The sequence below is a fragment of the Aotus nancymaae genome, unplaced genomic scaffold (genome assembly GCF_030222135.1).
Source record: "Aotus nancymaae isolate 86718 unplaced genomic scaffold, 86718_ANA_hifiasm-v0.15.2.pri h1tg000014l, whole genome shotgun sequence".
NCBI classification, from domain to species: domain Eukaryota; kingdom Metazoa; phylum Chordata; class Mammalia; order Primates; family Aotidae; genus Aotus; species Aotus nancymaae.
The window spans coordinates 59,735,363-59,757,650 of NW_026988425.1; the positions used below are offsets into that span (position 1 = coordinate 59,735,363).

Here is a 22,288-nt window from a genome sequence, read left to right on the forward strand (position 1 = left end):
TGAGACTGGTATTACCCTTACATCAAAGCCTAACAAAGGTATCACAAGAAAGGAAAACCACAGACCAATATTCCTCATGAACAAAGAAGCAAAAATCTTATAAAATTTCAGCAAATTAAATTCAGCAATAAATAAGAAAGATTAGTATTCTATGGCAAAGTGGGGTTTATCACAGAAAAATGCAGTTAAGAAAGCAGATAAAATCAATTTTAAAAATCAATCAATGTAATTCACCATATGAACAGATTTAAAAAAGGAAAACATTTAATAACCTCAATAAATTCAGGAAGAGTAAGTGACAAAATTCAATATTAATTCACGATTTTAAAACAAAAGACTTAGGCTGGGTGCAGTGGCTCATGCCTATAAACCCAGCACTTTGTGAGGCCAAGGCAGGCAGATCACCTGAGGTCAGAAGTTCAAGACCAGGATGGCCAACATGGTGAAACCCTATCTCTACTAAAAATATAAAAATTAGTGCAGTATGGTTGCAGGAGCCTGTAATCCCAGCTACTCAGGAGGCTGAGGCAGGAGAATTGCTTGAACCCAGGAGGTGGAGGTTGCAGTGAGCTTAGACCGTGCCACTGCACTCCAGCCTGGGCAACAGAGTGAGACTCTGTCTCAAAATAAATAAATAAATAAAATACGTCATAAACTATAATAGAAAACTTCCACAATCTTATTAAAAGCGTCTATGAAAAACCTACTGCTAACTTTACACTTAATGGTTAAAGGGCAAATGCTTTCCAATAAGATCAGAAACAAAGTAAAGATGTCCATTCTTACCATTTCTATTCAATATTTTACTGAAGTACAAGTTCTAGGACAGCAAAATAACACCCAAAAATGATACAAAAATCATGCAGAAGGGAAAAGATACGTAAAACTGTGTTTAATCTCAGATAATACGTAGAAAATCCTGCAAAATCTACAAAAAAGCTACCAGAATAAAAGTTTCTCAAGCTCACTGGATACAAAATCAATATATAAATATTAATTGTATTTGTATTTATTAGTAATAATTAGAAATTGAAATATACCATTTTAAGTCAAAATTATGAAATCATAAAGGGATGACTTTGACAAAAGATGTGCAAGACTTGTATGCTGAAAAGTACAAAACACTGATGAGACAAAATTTTTAAACACTAAATAAATGGGAATCTAAATAAATACAAAGATGATACAGTGCTAATGGATCTGCATTCAGACTAAATATGTTAAAGATAGCAATCCTCCATAAATTAACCTATATACTCAGGGAATTTCAATCGAAGTTCCAGCTTCTTATGGAGCAGAATGACAAACCAATTCTAAAAGTTACATGGAAATATGAAACAATTTTGAAAAGAACAAAGCTAGAGAATTCATAATACTTGATTTCAAGACTTATTTTAAAGCTTCGGTCAAAAAGATAATGTGGTATGGGCTTAAAGACAGAAATACTTGACAAAAAAATAGAAATAACCAAAGCACAGAGAAAAATAGAGTTTAGAAACAGATACACACGCATATGTTCATTAATTTTCAAGAAAAGTGTAAAGGAAATTCAAAAAACCAGAGTTTTTTTCAACAAATACTGCTGGAATAGTCAGTATCCAAATTAAAAAAAAAAGAACCTATATTAATAACCCATACTCTCTCTCTCTATATATATATGTATATATAAACATTAACTCAAAATGGATCATGAACCTAAATACTGAAACCTTAAACTTAAAAACTTCTATCAGAAAACATAGTAGAAAATCTTTATGACCCTGAGTTGGGCAAAAAGTTCTTAGATTTGAGCTCAGATCTTAATAGAAAACTTAATAAAATGGAGTTAATCAAATTAGGAACTTAAGTTCTCTAAAACACTGCTGAGAAAATGAAAAGAAGTCAGGCACTGTGGCTCATGCCTATAGCGCCGGCACTTTGGGCAGATCACTTGAGCCCAGGAGTGCACATAAGCCTGGGCAACATGGGAAATCCTGTCTCTACAAAAAGAAAATACAAAAATTAGCCAGATGTGATGGTGTGCACCTATAGTCCCAGCTATTGAGAAGGCTGAGGTGGGAGAATCCCTTGAGCCTGGGAAGTCAAGGCTACAGTGAGCTGAGATGATGCCACTGCACTGAAGCCTGAGGGACAGACGGACGGACGGACAGAAGGAAGGAAGGAAAGAAAGAAGGAAGGAAGGGGGGAGGGAGGAAAAAGGTGAGGCGAGGGGGGATTTGGGGAGGGGAGGGGAGGAGACAATTGTGCAGCAGAGTTAACTCAACAAGCCTAGACTGTGAAAACCTTAGACGTGACTAAAGTCTGTCTTGAAAACTGTCCTCAGTCAGTTCCCTGAAAATAAGGTCTGAGCCCTTGGAATATTCTGTCTGATGAATATTTTTCTATGTCTAGAGCCTTGGGTCACATGGCACAGTTTGATTAGACTTTATGCTAACTATGTGCTTTGTGTTGAATCAATTTTTACTCTGGGGGGATGGAATCTACATAGTTAAGTTCAGTCACACAATCGTTGCATGCATACTTGACTGACTCCCAATAAAAACCCTGGACAACAAGGCTCAAGCGAGCTTCTCTCATGACAACTCACCACATGAGATGTCACACTTAGTTGCAGGGAGAATTAAGCACATCCATGCAACTCTATTGGGAAAGAACTCCTGTAAGCTTACCCATATGCCTTTTCCTTTGTTCATTTTAATTTTCCCTTTAACTTTAATAAACTGAAACCAAGAGAAGAGCAGTTATTCTGAGTCCTGTGAGTCTATCCCACAAATGATTGCACCTGAGGGTGCAATGATTAGAGTAAACTGACACAACTAGCCTCACAAATGAGATTTGCTATAATAACTCCTGCTAGCTAAAACGTGGGGAAAGCACTGCTTGAGAAAAGAAAGGATTGCAGGGTAGGTAAAGATGAACTTTGATTCCTAATGGTTACTGAGTCACCGATTGTATAAAACAACAGCTGCACTGTGATAAGTTACTGTAGGTAGAAGTTACCAGCAAAATATAGAAATGATAGAACCAGCTCCTATAGAGCTGGCTCACTGAATGTATAACAAAACGTAAAATAATGAAAAGCAAGCTAAATATACAATCCCCTTATTTTTAACTGTAATGAAAAATAGCTAAAATGAAAGTTTTTGGGACAGATGGTGGCACTGCATCAAGTTTGGATTTTCGCCACTTTAAGCTACAGTTGCTGCTTTAGGGTTGCTAAGGATTGCTACCAAAGGGAAAAATTTTGCCGGATCATCTACCATCAATTCATTGTGTTGGAAATTTGGTGGATCTTTTTCAATGTGAAGAATCATTAGCTCAGCCGAGCACAGTGGCTCACATCTGCAAGTTCAGACTTTGGGAGGCCAAGGTGGGAGGACTGCTTATGACCAGGAATTCGAAACCAGTCTGAACAACACAGTGAGATCCTATCTCCACACACAAAAAAATAAAAATAAAAAATAAAATTAGCCAGGCATGGTGGCACACACCTGTACTCCTAGCTACTTGGGAAACTAAGGCAGGAAGATCATTTGACCCCAGGAGTTTGAGATAAGACAGCTGTAATTATACTATACTCCAACCTGGGCAACAGAGTAACAACCTGTCTCAAAGAAAAAAACATATATATGGGGGTGAGGGTGGGGAGAATTATCTTTCATTCTGAGAAAATGTCCATGTATTATTATATTATTATTTCTTGCCTTCCATTTTTTAATATTCTACAACTTCTAATGGCAAAATTTCATAATTCTACTCTAGTTTACTTTCTTCTATTATTCCAATTGTCTGTTTTTCCCATTCCTGACCCATTCTTTATATTTCCATGACTATAGAAACATGGTTGCCATGTGGCGGTTTTAAGAGGTAGGGTCTTTGAGAAGCAATTGGTCATGGGGGCTCCACCCTCATGAACTGACTAATGCCATAAATGCCAGAGTAGGTTAGTTATCATTGGAGTTCAGCCCCCTTTTCCTTTCTCTTGTATTCACTTCCACCTTCTTTACATTTGCTGTGTTATAATACAGTAAGACGGCCCTCCCTCACCAGAAACAGCACCATGCTCTTAAGATTCTCAACCTCCAGAACTTTTTAAGTTTCGCAGTTAAAAATTTGGAACATTTTTTCTGTTGGAGTTAAAGTGAGAGGAAACATTAATATGATCAAAGAAAAAGGTACATGAGGTAAGTTTACACGAGTTCTCTGCCAGTAGAGTTGCACAGATGTGCTTAATTCTCCCTGCAACTATGTGTGAACAAACTTTTTAAGTAAACTTTTTCGGCTATAGGTGAATAAACTTTTGAAAAATAAATTACCATTTTTGGTATTCTGCAATAGCAGAAGAAAACAGACTAAGACAGCGGTCCTTTGTGACCAGCTTTTTACATTTAGCATGTTTTCAAGTATCTCTGTATTTTAGCATGTATCTGTACTTCATTTCTTTTTATTGTCAAATAATGTGCCACTGTTAGGATATACTACATTTTATTCATTCATCAATTGATGGATATTTGGGGTTATTTCCCCTTTTTGTCTGTAAGAAAAATGATGCTATTAAGATTCATGTGTAACTTTTTGTGTGGATACATACATGTCTTGATTCCTCCATAGTATATATATAGGAATGAAACTGCTGTGTCATATAGTAACTCTTTTACCTTTTGAGGTATTTCCACACTGCTTTCTAAAATAGTATGCCATTTTACATTGCCACTAACAATGTATTGCTGTTCCAATTTTTGTACTTCTTCATCAACCCATGTTATTGTCTGTTCTTTAATTCTAGCCATCCTAGATGGTATAAAGTGGTCCTGTTTTAAAAACTAGCATTGTTATTTTGTGGAATCAAATTTTTTTCTTATCCTCTGGATGATATTATTTCTTTAAATTCTCGTTGGTTCCCTGAATTGTGTGTTCTTGAGGCTCATCTGCTCAGTTGTTTTGAACTTCCGTCTTTCAATTTGGAGGCATTTTATAGATGTCTATAATCCTTGTCTGGACATTCATATTTAAACCTCAAAAACTTACTAAGAGTGCTGTGTTTATGAATAAGGCTTTCTGACGTGTGGTCACCCTGCTTTTTTACAGGGGACTCCATATATTATTACTTAGAAATGTTTTCTTTGAAAATATTTTATCTCCTGTCTAAGGCTATGTTCTTTTCTGATTAGCAATTTAAGTCATTTTTCTCTTCTCACTTTTATTATACACAGTCAAGAGAAGCCAAGCCATACCTTCAACACTTCGCTCAAGTATCTCCTCAGCCAAAGATTCAACTTCATTCCTTGTAAGCTTTATCTTTCACAAAGCACTAGGGATCTCTGCAGATAGAGCAACGGAGGGAACTAACAGTACATCATGCAGAATAAAAATGTTAACTTGATCTTTCTGACTTTTGATCTGCACACCACCCCTACTAACTACCCAACCTGGTAATCCCGAGTCAAGAGCCTCACTAGTTTAATGTCTCCAAATCATATACTTCCAGTTTTCAAATATATGGGTAAGAAGTTAGTAACAGTAAGCTAAGAAGATTTAACCATCTATATTCTGACTTAAAGAAAAAGCTTTGATTTTAATTCCACACTTGAACTCTGAGTTTTATAGTAACAGGTTCCTTCAAATCCCAAGGCTTTCTTCATTTCTGTGGGGGCAGACAAACTCTTTTCATCACTATTTGTGTCTCTAGGCACATAAATACTTATCTCTTTCCATGCTCTACAACTTGTTAAAATTATTGTTTGCTTCTATCTTCTCTTCTATATTTTAACCATATGAACTGACACTTTGAAAACATGACATTATTCACATTTAAGTTTTGAGAAATGATCCTTTTCTGGATTTTCATATTTAAAACTAGAAAATTCATGTCTTCCAAAATTTCATGTCTTCCTCACATGCAAAATACATTCATTCCATCCCAATAGTCACAAATAAGCATTAACTTATTCTAGCATCAACTCAAAAGTTTGAAGTCTAACATCTCATCTAAATATGATTTAAATTAAATGAGTGAAATTCATAGTACAATAGATTTTGAAGCAAATTGATCTCCAGCTGTGAACCTGTGAAAACAAACACATTATGTGCTTCAAAAATACAATGGTGGGAGGGATATAGGACAGACATTCCCATTCCAAAATGAAGAAATAGAGAAGTAAGGGGTAACATGTCCCAATTAACTCCTAACACAACAGAGTAAACAACATTAAATCTTAAGGCCCAAGAGTAATCTTTGGCTCGATGCTGTCTGTCAGGCCCACTAGGGTGAAGGTGGTCCTGCCCCTGCAGCTTTGCTGAGCAGGGATTTGGGGCCCCACAGCTCAGAGCATCCTTATTCCTACAGCTTGGGAAAATGGCCCTCCATCAGCTGTCTATTCTTCATTCACAGCATCACTGTGTCTGGGCACCATGGCTCTCCTGGGCTGAGGTCATAAGCTCAGGACTCTACCAGGAGGCTCCTTCCTTTAAAACCCATGTAGAGCCTGCCATTACCCCTGGCTTGTGCATTCTGCACCCTGGAGGAAATCTAACTCTCCAGAAGGGTGATCACTGCAGCCTCTGCCACACTTAGACGTACTGAAGCTACACCTGAGGCAACTGATGAACACAGCCCACAACATGAGTTCATGCTGGGCAGTGTGGCCCAAGGTCCCACAGACTCCTGTGGCCCTTACACTGCATTCTTTCTTTGTCCTGAACAATAGCTCCTGGCTTCAGTTGAGACTGTTGACTAATCTCCTTATCAGATGGTTATTTGGCCACACCCTTTAAGTTTGTTCCCAAACAGCCTTTCTCATTCTTTACAATATGGATAGGCTTACAGTTTTTCAAACATTTAAATTCTGCTTCATTTTTGATTAGCAATTTCTTTAAGTCATTTTTCTCTTCCCATGTTTTGCTATATACAGTCAAGAGATGCCAAGCCATATCTTCAACTTTTCTTAAATAATTCCCCAGTCAAAGATTCAAGTTTATTCCTTTTAAGTTCTATCTTTCACAAAACACTAGGGAATACAATTCAGCCAAGTTTTTTGCCTCTTTATAATAAGAATGGCATTTACTCCACTGTGCAATAACATTGTGATATTGTAAAATATATATTTAGTCTTTGTCTCTATTGTGGTATCTCTTTTTTTTTTTTGGAGATGGAGTCTCTCTTTGTCACCCAGGCTAGAGTGCAGTGGCATGATCTTGGCTCACTGCAACCTCCACCTCCCGGGTTGAAGCGATTCTTCTCCCTCAGCCTCCCAAGTAGCTGGGATTACACGTGCATACCACCACGTCCAGCTAATTTTTTTGTATTTTTAGTAGAGATGGGGTTTCACCATGTTAGCCAGGATGATCTTGATCTCCTGACCTCATGATCCACCCACCTGGGCCTCCCAAAGTTCTAGGATTACAGGTGTGATGCCTGCCATGACTTGACTGATGGCTGGCAGCCCCTCAGTAACATCAGGATGGAGGGTTAGGACTTTCTGCACCACCCCTCAAAACTCTGGGGAGGAAAGAAGAACTGAGAGTTAAGCTGGTCACCAATGATGAATGACTTAATCAATTCTACCTACATAATGAAGCTTCCATAAAACCCCAAAAGGACTGGGTTTGGGTAGCTTCTAGATAGCAGAACACAGGCAAGTTGCCAGAGTACCATGTCCAGAGATGGCATGGAAGCTCCATGCTCCTTCCACTATGACTTGCCCTACACATCTCTTCCATTTGACTGTTCATCTGTATCCTCTGTGTCTTTTTTGTTGTTATTGTTTGTGAGACAGGGTCTCACTCTGTTATCCAGGCTGGAAGGCAGTGGCGCGATCATGGCTCACAGCAGCTCAACCTACCAGGCTCAATCAATCCTCCCACCCTAGCCTCCTGAGTATCTGCGACTACAGGCACACACCACTACACACAGAAGATTTTGTATTTTTTTGTAGGGACAGGCTTTTGCTATATTGTGCAGGATGGTCTTGAACTCCTGGGCTCAAGTGATCCATCCTCCTCAGCTTCCCAAAGTGCTGGGATTACAGGTGTGAGCCACCATGCCCAGCCACGTATTCTCTGTAATATCTCTTATAACAAATGAGTAAATCAAAGTAAGTTTATCTCTGAGCTCTGTGAGCTGCTCTGGCAAATTAATCAAACCTGAGGAGGAAGGGATCATGGAAACCCCTGATTTATAGCCAGTCAGTCAGAATACAAGTGGCAATCTACTACTGGCAACTGATGTCTCAAACTGAAGTCAGGCATGTGGGACTGAGTGCCCAACCTGTGGGATCTGATGCTGCCTCCAAGTAGATAGTGTCAGAACTGAAATGAATTAAGAGGATACCCAACTGGTGTCTGGGTGAGAATAATCTTCTGCAGAATCTGCCAAACAACTGGTTGCTGGTGAGGAGAATTCCCCACACATTTTGGTAACCAGAGGTGCTACATTGTATAGAGTGGTGAGAGAGACTAGGAAAAACACCGATTGTTTCCTCTCTATCCTTAGAAACATGTTCTTTCTTTACATGTGACATCTATCAAAATGGCCATTACTGTGCATATTTCCACCAATATTCTTTTCAGAACTATTCAGGTATTCTCTAAGAAAACTCAGGCTTTCTCTACAGCTCTCGTTTAACCTCAGTTCCCACCAGAACTGCCTTTAAAGGTCTGCTCACAGCAAGTAGGCCTTTGTATGCATTTCAAAATTCTTCCACCTACTACTAATTACCCAGTTCCAAAGGTGCTTCCACATTTTTTGGTATTTGTTATAGTACCACCTCCACTTCTCAGTATCAACTTTCTGTCATAGTCCATTCAGTCTCCTATAACAAAATGCTACAGACTGGGCAGTTTATAAAAACTAGAAATTTATTTCTCACAATTCTGGCAGCTAGGAAGTCCAAGATTCAATGTTTACTAAGGACCCACTTCTTCATAGACAGTACCTTCTAGTTGTGTCCTCACATGATGGAAGTGGAGGACACTCGTCTCTTCAGACATTTATAAGGGCATAAATTTCATTTATGAAGACCCCACACTCAGGACCTAATCACCTCCCAAAGGTCCCACCTCCTAATACCATCACAATAGGGAATAAATTTCAACGTATGGATTTTGGGAGACACAAATATTTAGTCCACAGCAGAAGGAGATGCATGTATGGGGTCATTAAGCTATGTTTAATATTTTGCTTTTGTTATGAAGTTTAATTAACTAAAAACTAGATATGAGATTAAGGTTTACATATAACCACTAACTTCTGCAATTCGGATGCAAAAATTGAGTTCAAAATTCAAATCTTTAGGCCAGGTGCCGTGGCTCAGGCCTGTAATACCAGCACTTTGGGAGGCTGACGTGGGTGGATCACGAGGTCAGGAGTTCAAGACCAGCCTGGCCAGCATGCTGAAACCCCATCTCTACTAAAAATACAAAAATTAGCAGGGTATGGTGGTGGAGAGTAGATTTAGATGTAGATGTAATCCCATCTACTCTACTCAGGAGGCTGAGGCAGAATAATTCCTTGACCTCGGGAGGCAGAGGCTGCAGTGAGCCAGGATGTCGCCACTGCACTCTAGCCTGGGCAACAGAGTCAGACTCTGCCTCAAAAAAAAACAACCAAAAAAATTTGAAATCTTTAAAAAATATTCTGTTCAATAAAACATAACTTTTAAAAAGTGGAAAATTTAATATGGTTTTAGAGTGGTTTCATTCTATTTCTTATGTCATGAACTTATTTAAAATAGTTGGAAATTATTTGGGGTTACTACGAATTTATTGAGTGACTTACCTCTTCTTTTCCTAACGTTAAGAGAACATCTTCAGTCAAAGGAATTACTACAAAAGCAAAACAAAACAAAATTACACACATATTTAATTCCCCAAAATCAAGTATTTTGCAGTTTTCTAAAACAACTCTTTCTCTCTCCATTTATATAATATACAACTTTTTTTTTCCCCAAGACAGAGTTTCCCTCTGTCACCCAGGCTTCAGTGCAATGGTGCGATTTGGCTCACTGTAACCTCTGCCTCCCTGGTTCAAGCGGTTCTCGTGCCCCAGCCTCCTGAGTAGCTGGGATTACAGGCCTGCACCACCATGCCTGGATAATTTTTGTATTTTTAGTAGAGATGACAGTTTTGCCATCTTGGTCAGGCCAGTCTCGAACTCGTGACCTCAAGTGATCCACCTGCCTCAACAATACACAACTTTTTATGAAATGTGTGCAGTTTTTATTTTTATTTAATATCTTTGCACATATAGCCAACTATACATAATTTTAGATAAATTTGATCCTATTTGTGTACCGTTTAGTGCCTTTTTCTTATCTTTTGTTCCTCAAACTCTCAAAAGCAAAGCTAATAATCTATAGTATGTTCCTCAAATACTTTCCCTATAGTCATCTATCCTATGTACACATATGTAACACACATATGCATATACATATACTTAAAAGGGTTATTTTTATCATCATTGGTTTTACAAGAATCGGGTCATATCATACATATCACATTCATCTTATTTTCAGTCAATAAAACCCCCAGGGAAACCTAGACCTATATAGGTCTAATTTGTAACTTTTAATGGGTACATAATATTCCAAAATGAATATACCATAATATACTGAGTGACTGTCCTATCGAACACTTTGATTTTAGACTTTGTGTCTAGTTTTTAGCCACAACAAACAAGGATGCAGTAAGTGTACTTTTATATATGTTTTTATGTACTGGTGTTCTAATTTCTATAGAATAGATTTCCAGAAATGAAATTTCGGAGAATTAAACATGTACTTTGAATCTGAATAGAGAATGTCAGCTTTCTAAAGACATTCCCATGAGCTATGAAAAAAAAAAACAGCAAGAAATATTACAAACTCTTCTAAAATTTTTGCCAGCCTGATGAGTAGAAACAAATGTGTAATTTTGTATAGCAAATTTTAATGTATTCAATCCTTATGCTAGAAATTTTCCTATCCTAATGAAGTGTTATTTCAAATTTAACAAATGATATGCTACTAAAAACTTTCAAAGGTATCTTTTCAAAGTTATCTAGAAAGCCTTCTAACAAGAAAGAACTTTCTACATGTGCTTCATAGATAGGTTTGTATCAGAACTGGTTGTAGGCAGCTAGTAAATTATTTCAAAGCTACTAAATTATTCAGTGCCTGCTAAGGGCTTGCTCTTTGCTTCCAAGATGGTGTCGTCTTGCTGTGTCCTCACATAGAGGAAGGCAAAACAGAAAAAAGACTAGACACTACCTTCAACCTCTATTATAAGGTCACTAATCACATCCTAAAGACCTCACCTTTTAACATTATCATACTGGTGATTAATTTTTAACATGAATTTTAGGGGACACATTTAGGCCATAGTAGACAGCTATTATCAAAAAGGCAGAAAGTAACAAGTGTTGGTAAGGACATAGAGAAACTGAAACCATGTGCACTGTTGGTGGGATTGTAAAATGGTACAACCATTATGGAAAATAGTACGGTGGTTCCTCAAAAAACTTAAAATAGAACTATCATATGATCTACTAATTTTATTTCTGGTAGACATCCAAAAGAATTGAAAGCAGGGCCCCAAAGAGATAACTGCACATCCGTGTTCATAGCAGCACTCACATTCACGGTAACGAAATGATAAAAGCAACCCAAGTTTTCATTGACAGATGAATGGATAAACAAACTGTGGTATATACATACAATGGAATACTATTTAGCCTTAAAAAGAGAAGGAAATTCTGACATGTGCTACAACATGGAAGAACTATGAGGACATTACACTAAGTAAAATAACCCAGCCCCAAAAACACAAATACTCTATGATTCCATTATATGGGGTATCTGAACCAATTAAATCAATAGAAAGTAGAATTGAGGTTGCCAGGGTTGGGAGCAGATGGAAAAGGAGATGCTGTTTAATGTGTATAGAGTTTCAGATTTCCAAGATGAAAAAGTTCTGAAGATACACTGCACAAAAATGTGAATATACTTAACACTACTATGAACTATATACTTAAAAATGGTTAAAATTGTAAATTTTATATTTTACCATGTTCAAAAAATTTTTTTAAACTAAACAAAACCTCAGGGACTTGGGTAACTATAACAAAAGGTCTAACATTCATGCTATTGGAATTCCAAGAGAGGAGAAAAAATATATCAAATGATAGCTAAAAAGTTCTCAAATTCTACAAAAGACATAAATCTACATATTCAAGAACCTGAGTAACTCCTAAATAAGATAAAGCCAAAGAAATCCATGCCAAGATACATCATAATTAATTTTCTAAAAGCTGAAGACCAAGAAAAAAATCCCCAAAGCAGCCAGAAAAAAAAAAAATGCCTTCTCTATAAAGCAAAACCCATCAGAATGATAGCATATTTCTCATCAGTACCAAGGGAGGCAGAAAGAAGTGGCACATTTTTAAGTGCTAAAAGAAAACAACCCTGAATTGCATATCCAGTGAAAACATCCTTCAGGAATGAAAGAGAAATCAAGAAACTCTCAGATAAAGAAAAACTAAGAAAATCTGTCGCCAGCAGACCAACTCTAAAAAGAACAGCTCAAGAGAATTCTTGAAACAGAAATAATAAAAGAAGGAATTTCAGAAGGTAAGAAAGGAAGAACAAACAATAGAAAGAATAAAAACATGGACTAAAGCTACCATAAATCCTACAGACACAAAAAAATAAATTCTGCTAACAACTTCAGCAAGCTTGGAAATGGATCCTTCCTCAGGCCTTTGAGGAGAATCTATCATTGCAGCCATGAAATCCCTAAGCAGAGGACCAGTTAAGCTGTGTCCAGACTCCCACCTGCAGAAACTGTGAAATAGTAAATGTCCTCAGACTCCTGACCTACAGAAATTGTGAGATGATGAATGTGTATTATATAAAGCCACTCCAAAAAGCCTAAAACAAGATTGAGAAAATGTTGATAACTGTAGAATCTGGTCTCTGAGTTTACTGCAGTTAACAATGTATTTTTTGAAACTTTTAAGTTTGAAAACTTCTATAATTGGGGAGGTGGGGGAAACCTACTGTGGTCAAGAGATTAAAAAGTCAATTATAACAATCTAATGGACTGGTGATGAAGACCCAAAGTAAATCTGTGGCTGCAGGACTCAATATTTAGTAACTAACTATATGTTTTAGTTCTAATGTTTTTGTTTTTCTGGTTTTTTTTTTCCCCCAAGACGGAGTTTCTTTCTTGTTGCCCAGGCTGAAGTATAATGGAGTGATCTCGGCTCACTGCAACTTCTGCGTCCCGGGTTCAGGTGATTCTCCTGCCTCAGGCTTCCAAGTAGCTGGGATTACAGGCACACACCACCATGCCTGGCTAATTTTTGCATTTTTAGTAGAGACCCGGTTTTACCATGTTGGCCAGGCTGGTCTCGAACTCCTGACCTCAGGTGATCCACCCACCTCAGCCCCCCAGTGTTGGGATTACAGGAGTGAGCCACCATGCCCAGCTGTTCTAATTTTAACAAATGTGCTATATGCAAAAAATTAAAAAGAATCTAAGAGGACTCAAATTGGTAGCTGATCAAATACACCAATGAGTGAGGAAACATAAAAGGTCAATTCATGAATCTGAGGTGTCTATAAAATATTTTGGAAAAGATGCCTAGGATATACAAAGATGTTAGAGTCTGATATTGCAGAGAAGTCTGGTTTAAATACATAGATCTGTAAGTTGTTATTGCTTGATTTGTGTACTCATCTCCAAATTTATATGTTGAAATCCTAATCCCCAATACCTTTGAATATTACCGTATTTGGAATTGGGTATTTCAAGAGGTAACTAAGTTAAAATTAGGTCATTACGGTTGGCCTTAATCCAGTAACACTGGTGTCCTTATAAGAGATTAGGACACAGAGGGAAGAACATGTGAAGACACAGAAAGAAGATGGACATCTGCAAGCCAAGGGAAGAGGCCTCAGAAGAAACCAACCTTACTGACGCCTTGATCTTTAACATGTATCTTCTGGAATTGTGAGAAAATTAATTTTTGTTATTTAAGCCACCTAGTCCATAGTAGTTTGTTATGATAGCCCTAGTAAACTAATATGGAAATTACTATCATAGATATAACAGATAAAAACTGGAGAAGATATAATGCTGGTATAGCATATAGGGTCCTCTGAAGAACATGAACACATGGAAGTTATTATTATTGTTCCATTTATAAAACACAGGCAGAGTAGATTTAGTATAATTCTTAAAGGCCCTAGGATTGCTGGAATGATAAATGAGCATTGGTTTTAACTCAGGGTCACCAGCTGCATTAGCCCTTATCACAAGTTAACCTGTCCTTTTATATAACACATAAAAACATGAGCAGAAGAGAATCACTTGAACCCAGGAGGTATAGGTTGTGGTGAGCCGAGATCGCACTACTGCACTCCAGCCTGGGCAGTAAGAGCGAAACTGTCTCAAAAACAAAACAAAACAAAACAAAAAAACAGGAGCAGAAGATATAATGCTGGTATAGCTTATAGGTATAGCTTATAGAACATGAACATATTAATATTTGAGTCAGGGCACCGTGGCTCACGCCTGTAATCCCAACACTTTGGGAAGTGGACTCGGGTGGATCATTGGAGGTCAGGAGTTTAAGACCAGCCTGGCCAACATGGCAAAACCCCATCTCTACTACAAATACAAAAATTAGCCAGGCATGGTGGCAAGCACCTGTAATCCCAACTACTTGGTAGGCTGAGACAGGAGAATTGCTTGAACCTGGAAGGCGGAGGTTGCAGTGAGCCAAGATTGTGCCACTGTACTCCAGCCTGGGTGACAGAATAAGACTGTCAAGAAAAAAAAAAAATTGAGAATGAGCAGCTTTTGAGATGCTAACTATACTGCTGAAAAGGCAATAAGACATACAGTTGAGGGCAAATTAAAATCACAATTGTATAATACTACACATCTATCAGAAATTCTCAAATTAATGACTAACAGGTAGTAGTAATGATGTGGAAAAATGGCTGATATTGGCATGAAGACAGTAATTAAAGCAAATTACGGATAAAATTGTTGTCTAGGAAGATAATGAGGAGAAAACAACTGCTCCTTGGGGAATTTCAATAATTGGGATAGAGAATAATAAACCTACAATGGAGACTAAGAAGGGAAGCATGAGATGGAGGACAGTTAAAGGAAACAGTGGGAGAAGAAAGCAGCAGGGAGACATATAGAAAAAGACGGTACATTCCAAATATGCAGGGACACTTTGGAGATAGTCTAAGTTTGGTTCTAGACCACCACACTAAAGCAAGTATCATAACAAAGTGAGTCATACAATTTTTTTGTTTTCCCAGTACACACACGTTTTATTTACATTATGCTGTAGTCTATAACTATGCATTAGCATTATTTCTAAAAATGTATATACCTTATTTAAAAAGAAAAAACTTATCACTAAAAAATGCTAACTGAGATGCCTAATCTCAGCATTAGGTGAGTTGTAATTTTTTCTGGTGTAAGGTCTTGTCTCAGTGTTAATGGCTGATGACTGATCAGGACAGTGGTTGCTGAAGGTTGGAGTGGCTGTGGCCATTTCTTAAAATAAGACAACAATGAAGTTTGCCACGCAGACTGACTCTTCCTGTCACAAAAAGATTTCTCAGTAGCATGAGATGCTGTTTCATAGCATTTTACCCACAGCAGAACTTCTTTCAAAATTAGTCACTCCTCTCAAACCATGACATTGCCTTACCAACAAAGTTTATGTAATATTCTAAATCTGTTGTTGTCGTTTCAACCGTGTTCAAAGCATCTTCACCAGGACTAGATTCCATCTCAAGAAACCACTTTTTTTTTGCTCATCCCTGGGAAGCAATCCTCATCAGTTCAAGTTCTATCATGAGATTGCAGCGATTCAGTCACATCTTCAGGCTCTACTTTTAATTCTAGTTTTCTTGATACTTCTACCACATTTGTAGTTACTTGGAAGTAATCCATGAGGGTTAGAACCAACCTCTTGCACACTCCTGTTAATGTTGGTATTCTGACCTCCCATAAATCATGCATGTTCTTATGCATCTAGAATGATGAAGACTTTCCAGGTTTTCAATGTACTTTGCCCAGATCCATCAGAGGACTTATGGCAGCTACAGCCTTACAAAGTGTATTTCTTAAAATAATAAGACTTCAGTTGAGATGGCTTCTTGGTCCCTGGACTGCAGAACAGATGTTGTATCAACAAACATGAAAACATTAATTTCCTTGTACATCACCATCGGAGCTCTTGAGTGATGAGATAGGGGCAATAACATTTTGAAAGGAATCCTTTTTTTTTTCCCTGAGTGGCAGGTCTCAACAGTGGGCTTAAACTATTCAGTAAACCATGCTGGATTAGTAAACAGGTGTACTGTCATCCAGGCTTTATTGTTCCATTTATAAAACACAGGCAGAGTAGATTTAGTATAATTCTTACAGGTCCTAGGATTGTTGGAATGATAAATGAGCATTGGTTTTAACTCAGGATTACCAGCTACATTAGCCCTTATCACAAGTCAACCTGTCCTTTTGAAGCTTTGGAGCAAAGCATCGACTTCTCTCTAGCTATAAGAGTCCTAGATGGCATCTTCTTACAAAAAAGGTTGTTTTGTCTACACTGAAAATTTGCTGTTTAGCATAGCCACCTTCAAGTATCTTAGCTAGATCTTTTGGATGACTTGTTGCAGCTTCTGCTTCCGTACTCCCTTGCACTTTTATGTTATGGAAATGACTTCTTTCCATAAACCTCATGAAGCAACCTCTGCTAGCTTCATAGTTTTCTTCTGCAGCTTCCTCACCTCTCTTAGCCTTCATAGAACTGAAAAGAGCTAGGGCTTTGTTGTGGATTAGGTTTTGGCTTAGGTAATGACGTGGCTGGTCTGATCATCTAAGCAGACCTCCGTATCAGCAATAAGTCTGTTCTGCTTTCTCATAATTTGTGTGTTGGCTAGAACAACACTTTTGATTTCCTTTAAAAATTTTTCCTGCACTTTGGGAGACAGAATAGGGCAGATCATGTCATCAGGAGTTCAAGAACATCCTGGCCAACATGGTGAAGCCTTGTCTCTACCTAAAAAAAATACAAAAATTAGCTGGGTGTGGTGACACGCTCCTGTAATCCCAGCTACTCTGGAGGCTGAGGCAGGAGAATTGCTTGAACCTGGGAGGTGAAGACTGCAGTGAACTGAGATCGCACCATTGCACTCCAGCCTGACAACAGAGCAAGACTCTATCTCAAAAAAAAATTTTTTTTTTCCTTTCCATTCACAACTTGGCTAACTGGCACCAGAGGCCTAGCTTTTGACCTGTCTTGGCTTCTGACATGCCTTCCTCATGAAGCTTAATCATTTCTAGTTTTTGATTTAAAGTTAAAGATGTACAACTCTTCTTTTCACATAAAAACTCAGAAACAGGCTGGGTACAGTGGCTCACGCTTGTAATCCCAGCACTTTGGAAGGCCGAGGCAGGTGGATCACGAGGTCAGGGGTTCAAACCAGCCTGGCCAAGATGGAGAAACACCATCTCTACTAAAAATACAAAGTTAGCCAAGCATGGTGGCACATGCCTGTAATCCCAGCTATTTGGGAGGCTGAGGCAGGAGAATTGCTTGAATCTGGGAGGTGGAGGTTGTAGTGAGCTGAGATTGCACCAATGCACTCCACCCTAGGTGACACAGTGAGACTCTGTCTTAAAAAAAAAACTCAGAAACAATTGGAGGGTTATTAATTGGCCTAATTTCAATATTCCTGTGTCTTAAGGAAAAGGGAGGGCCAAGGAGAGGGAGAGTGATGGGGAAACAATTGGTCAGTGGAGCAGTCAGAATACCCACAACATTTATTGATTAAGTTTACTGTCTTATATAGGTGCAGCTTGTGGTTCCTTAAAACAATTAAAATAGTAAGCTCAACGACCACTGTTCACAGATCCCCCTAAAAGATGTAATAATAACTTGAGTCTGAAATACTGTGAGATTACCAAAATGTGAGACAGGCTCACCACAAACTGAATTTGTTAAACATACAGTATCTGCAAAGTGCAATAAAGTGAAGCACAATAAAATGAAGTGTGCCTGTATAGACATATATTGCATAAACTTAAGCTTTCATAATAAAAAAAAAAAAGATGTACTAGTTGAGTATCACAACTATAAATTTTTATGCTGCCTTCTATTTCCTAACTGAAGACAAAAATATACTTGGCACCAGTTGGACAAGACAGAAGACATCATACAAACTATGTGGCCATTTTGTGTAAGTATCTAAAATAAAATAACTTTACAATTTTTCTATTCCACTAGGTAAATTTCATTAATTAAGAAACAATTTACCAGCATGCCCGTAATCCTGACATGTTGGGAGGCCAAGGCAGGAGGATCCCTTGAGCCCAGAAGTTCAAGACTAGCCTAGGTAACATGATGAAACCCCATCTCTACAAAAAAATACAAAAATTAACCAGGCATGGTGGCGCACACCTGTAGTCCTAGATAATCAGGAGGCTGAAGTGAGAGGATCACTTGAACCCAGGAGAACGAGGCTGCAATGAGCCATGACCGTGCTACTGCATTCCAGCCTGAGCAACAGAGTGAGACTCTGTATCAGAAAAAAAAAAAAGGGAACAATTAACCATTTCTAGTGAGCATAAGGCAGCATCTATGAGGATAACATAATGGCTATAATAACGTCTCCATAATCAAGCTTATTATAATCTAATGTAAGATATGTTTATCAATAATAATAAAAGAAGCACAAAATAATTCATAGAAAGAAAAAAATTGAGTGACTTCCCAGTATCAATGAAATTTGGGGAATCTCAAGAAGGCCAACTGGATCTTGTAATTTTTCTTACAATCATTAAATTAATTTGCCATTAATTTGTTTATAAAAAAATCAAATCTAAAAATAAGAATCTTACTTTCAGGTGTTTTTTTCTGCCATTGACTGAGTTCAGCAGTTAAACATTTTACTTGCATAATTAATAATGATAGCTATAAAAGAAGAAAACAAAGTCATTTTCTGTGGACTATTCATAGATGAAAATACAAACTTCTTAACACTTTAATACTTAGAGGGTTGGCATCCCTAACTCTCACGTTGTTCAAGAGGCAACTTCATTTTAATTCTTAATCTGTTCCACAGATCCGCTCCGAAGCCAATTCCATAAGTCTCTGATTATTAAAATAGATATCTTAATCCTTTTTTTAAGCCAAGAGTAAAATCAATTCAGATTTGACACAGATAGTAAAACATCTGTGACTATTATACCTAACACAAAGTTAGCAGTCTTTATTCTAATGTATATATATATTTTTGAGATGGTCTTGCTCTTTCACCCGCGTTGGAGTGTAGTGGCACAAATCTCAGCTTATTGTAGCCTCTGCCTCCTGGGTTCAAGTGATTCTCATGCCTCAGCCTCCTGAGTACCTGGGATCATACAAGCACACCACCAAGACCAGCGAATGTTTTTGGATTTTTGTTAAAGATGGGGTTTTGCCATGTTGGCCAGGCTGGTCTTTGTTCTAATTTTAACAAGGTAGCATAATAGCAACCAATTTACTCAGTTGTTAAACATATGTATCACTGTTAAAAGACAAATAATAAAGAAAATACTCTCTGCTGGGCACGGTGGCTCTTGCCTGTAATCCCAGCACTTTGGGAGGCCAAGGTGGGTGGATCACAAGGTCAGGAGTTCGGGACCAGCCTGACCAACATTGTGAAACCCCATCTCTACTAAAAATGCAACAAAAATAGCTGGGTGTGGTGCTGAGCACCTATAATCACAGTTACTTAGGAGGCTGAGGCAGGGGAATTGCTTGAACCAGGGAGGTGGAGGTTGCAGTGAGCCGAGATCACGCCATTGCACTCCAGCCTGGGTGACAGAGGGAGACTCCAGCTCAAAAAAATATATAAATAAATAAATAAAAATAAAAAAGAAAGAAAATACTCTCTTATTTTATAATAGCTTGTTCTAGAAAGTTTTTAGAATATTATTCCAACTCTTAAAGCAGAAAGAGTTAGAAGTTTTCCAAATGATTAAACATACAGGTATTAACAAAGCTATCAAACTTGAGAAAAATATAGACACATATACTTACTTTCCAAAATACAATGAACGTCACTTACCTTTTTAGGAAGAAAAAGAAGATTCATACCTTAGCATTTAAATCAGTGAGTGTTTCAGTTCCAGTAAGTGATAATTTATTCTGACACTTGATTAAAAAAGTAAAAAAAAAAAAAAAAGCAAGTCACACACTGTAACTCACAGATAATTCCCTTCCCCTTTCCTTTTGTACCAGGCCAATATAACACTATTCCAAAGCACAAACATAATAGAGAAGAGTTTATTGACATTTCTGACTTTCTAAGTAAGAGGATTAAGGCAGCCAAACAAGTCCCAAGGTGAATACATCACAAGGAAAAAGAGACACTAGAATGAAGAGAGAGGAAAAAAAACAAAAAAACAGCTAATAGCTAAAATGAATTATAAGCCAGATAATTGGAAAGTGGGAGATAAGAGAATAAGAGGAAAAGCACTATAGAAAAATAACAAGATAGTATTCTAAGAAATCCTAAGAAAACAAAGCCTTCGGTAGACAGTGTTTTTTTGCTATTAAGAAAGTCCAAAACTGTTCATGATGATTATATGAGATAAAAATATGAGTAAATTCTATTTCTGCTCATTTGTAGTACAGCATTTCTCTATAAAAATTTCAAGTTATTTTAAAATCCAAACTTCTATACTACTAAAAATATCTGAAAAAAAAAATGGTAGGGGATTCTGAAAATTAGCTTGAAAATACATTAAGTACCAATTATTTATGTTAAAAATAATTTTAAGAAAAGAGAAAAACCTGGGATCATAGGAGCACACCACCAAGACCAACTAATTTTTTTGAATTTTTGTTAAAGATGGGGTTTTGCCATGTTGGCCAGGCTGTTCTTTGCTCTAATTTTAACAAGGTAGCATAATGGCAACCAACAAGCAATTTACTCTGTTGTTAAATGTATGTATAGCTGTTAAAAGACAAATAATAAAGAAAATACTCTTTTATTTAGCTTGCTCCAGAAATGTCACTTCCATACTTATAATCCTTTAGTAGCTCCCCACAGTACACACTCAACAAAATCCTTTATGTTCTGGCCTCTGATTACTTCTTCAGTCTTTTATTTTTCTTTTCTTTTTTTTTTTGAGACGGAGTTTCGCTCTTGTTACCCAGGCTGGAGTGCAATGGCGCAATCTCGGCTCACCACAACCTCCGCCTCCTGGGTTCAGGCAATTCTCCTGCATCAGCCTCCTGAATAGCTGGGATTACAGGCACGCGCCACCATGCCCAGCTAATTTTTTGTATTTTTAGTAGAGACGGGGTTTCACCATGTTGACCAGGATGGTCTTGATCTCTTGACCTTGTGATCCACTCGCCTTGGCCTCCCGAAGTGCTGGGATTACAGGCGTGAGCCACCGCGCCCGGCTACTTCTTCAGTCTTAACCTAGAAGTCCTTTTCCTAATTTACATTATCCATAACATTCTATTTAGTGTTCTGTCAACTCTCTCAGCTTTTACACATTTTCTTATAATAACTATCACTTCTATCTTTTGATACTAATTTGCCCAATTCTGTAACTTTACTGGGAAGAATAGGATGCTAAAAATATCTGTGCCCTATCTTTTGGCTTCCCTGGGCTATACTGGAAGAATTATCTTGGGCCACACATAAAATACACTAACACTAACAATAGATGATGAGCTAAAAAAAAAAAAAAAAATCCTTAATGCTTTAAGAAAGTTTATGAATTTGTGTTGGGCCTCACTCAAGGCCATCCTGGGCCATGGTTGGACAAGTATGCTTTAAGTACAACAAATTTTCACCAACATACTCTAGTATACCAAACACAGTTCTATCTCACCAACTCAGAAACAGTACATACATTTCAAACAATAGTATCTAAATTAACTCATGTTTTACTCATAATTATGTGTTCTTCCTACTTCTATATTCTCTATTTGGGGAAATAATCCCATCAACCACCCAATGGCCCAAACTAGGAATCTGAAACTAACGATATATCCCTCCCACTGCACATCAATTAACTTCTAAGTCCTTCTAAGTCCTACCTACTTATCTCTTGACCCCACTCTTCTATTTGCAACGACAATACTTAGGACTTTCTTACTTTTTAACAGGACTATTACTAGAGCTTCCAAAATGCTCTTTCTACCTGCAGTCTTAATCTTCTGCATTCTATTTTCTTCAAAAACACCACAGAAATTTTCTCAAACTGCATACCTGATCATGTC

General features: G+C 37.6%; 1 protein-coding gene across 4 annotated transcripts in view; it reads right to left on the reverse strand.

Moving 5' to 3' along the window:
• CENPK (centromere protein K) overlaps positions 1-22,288 on the reverse strand; it is a 48,087-nt gene that overhangs the window by 15,403 nt on the left and 10,396 nt on the right. For all 4 annotated transcript variants that reach the window (XM_021673200.2, XM_012462270.1, XM_064376015.1 and 1 more), the window contains 3 exons: positions 20,144-20,200; positions 18,907-18,979; positions 9,776-9,822 (listed from right to left, as the gene is read on the reverse strand). In XM_021673200.2, coding sequence (XP_021528875.1) covers positions 9,776-9,822; positions 18,907-18,979; positions 20,144-20,200 — 177 coding nt within the window. The remainder of the gene's footprint in view (positions 1-9,775; positions 9,823-18,906; positions 18,980-20,143; positions 20,201-22,288) is intronic.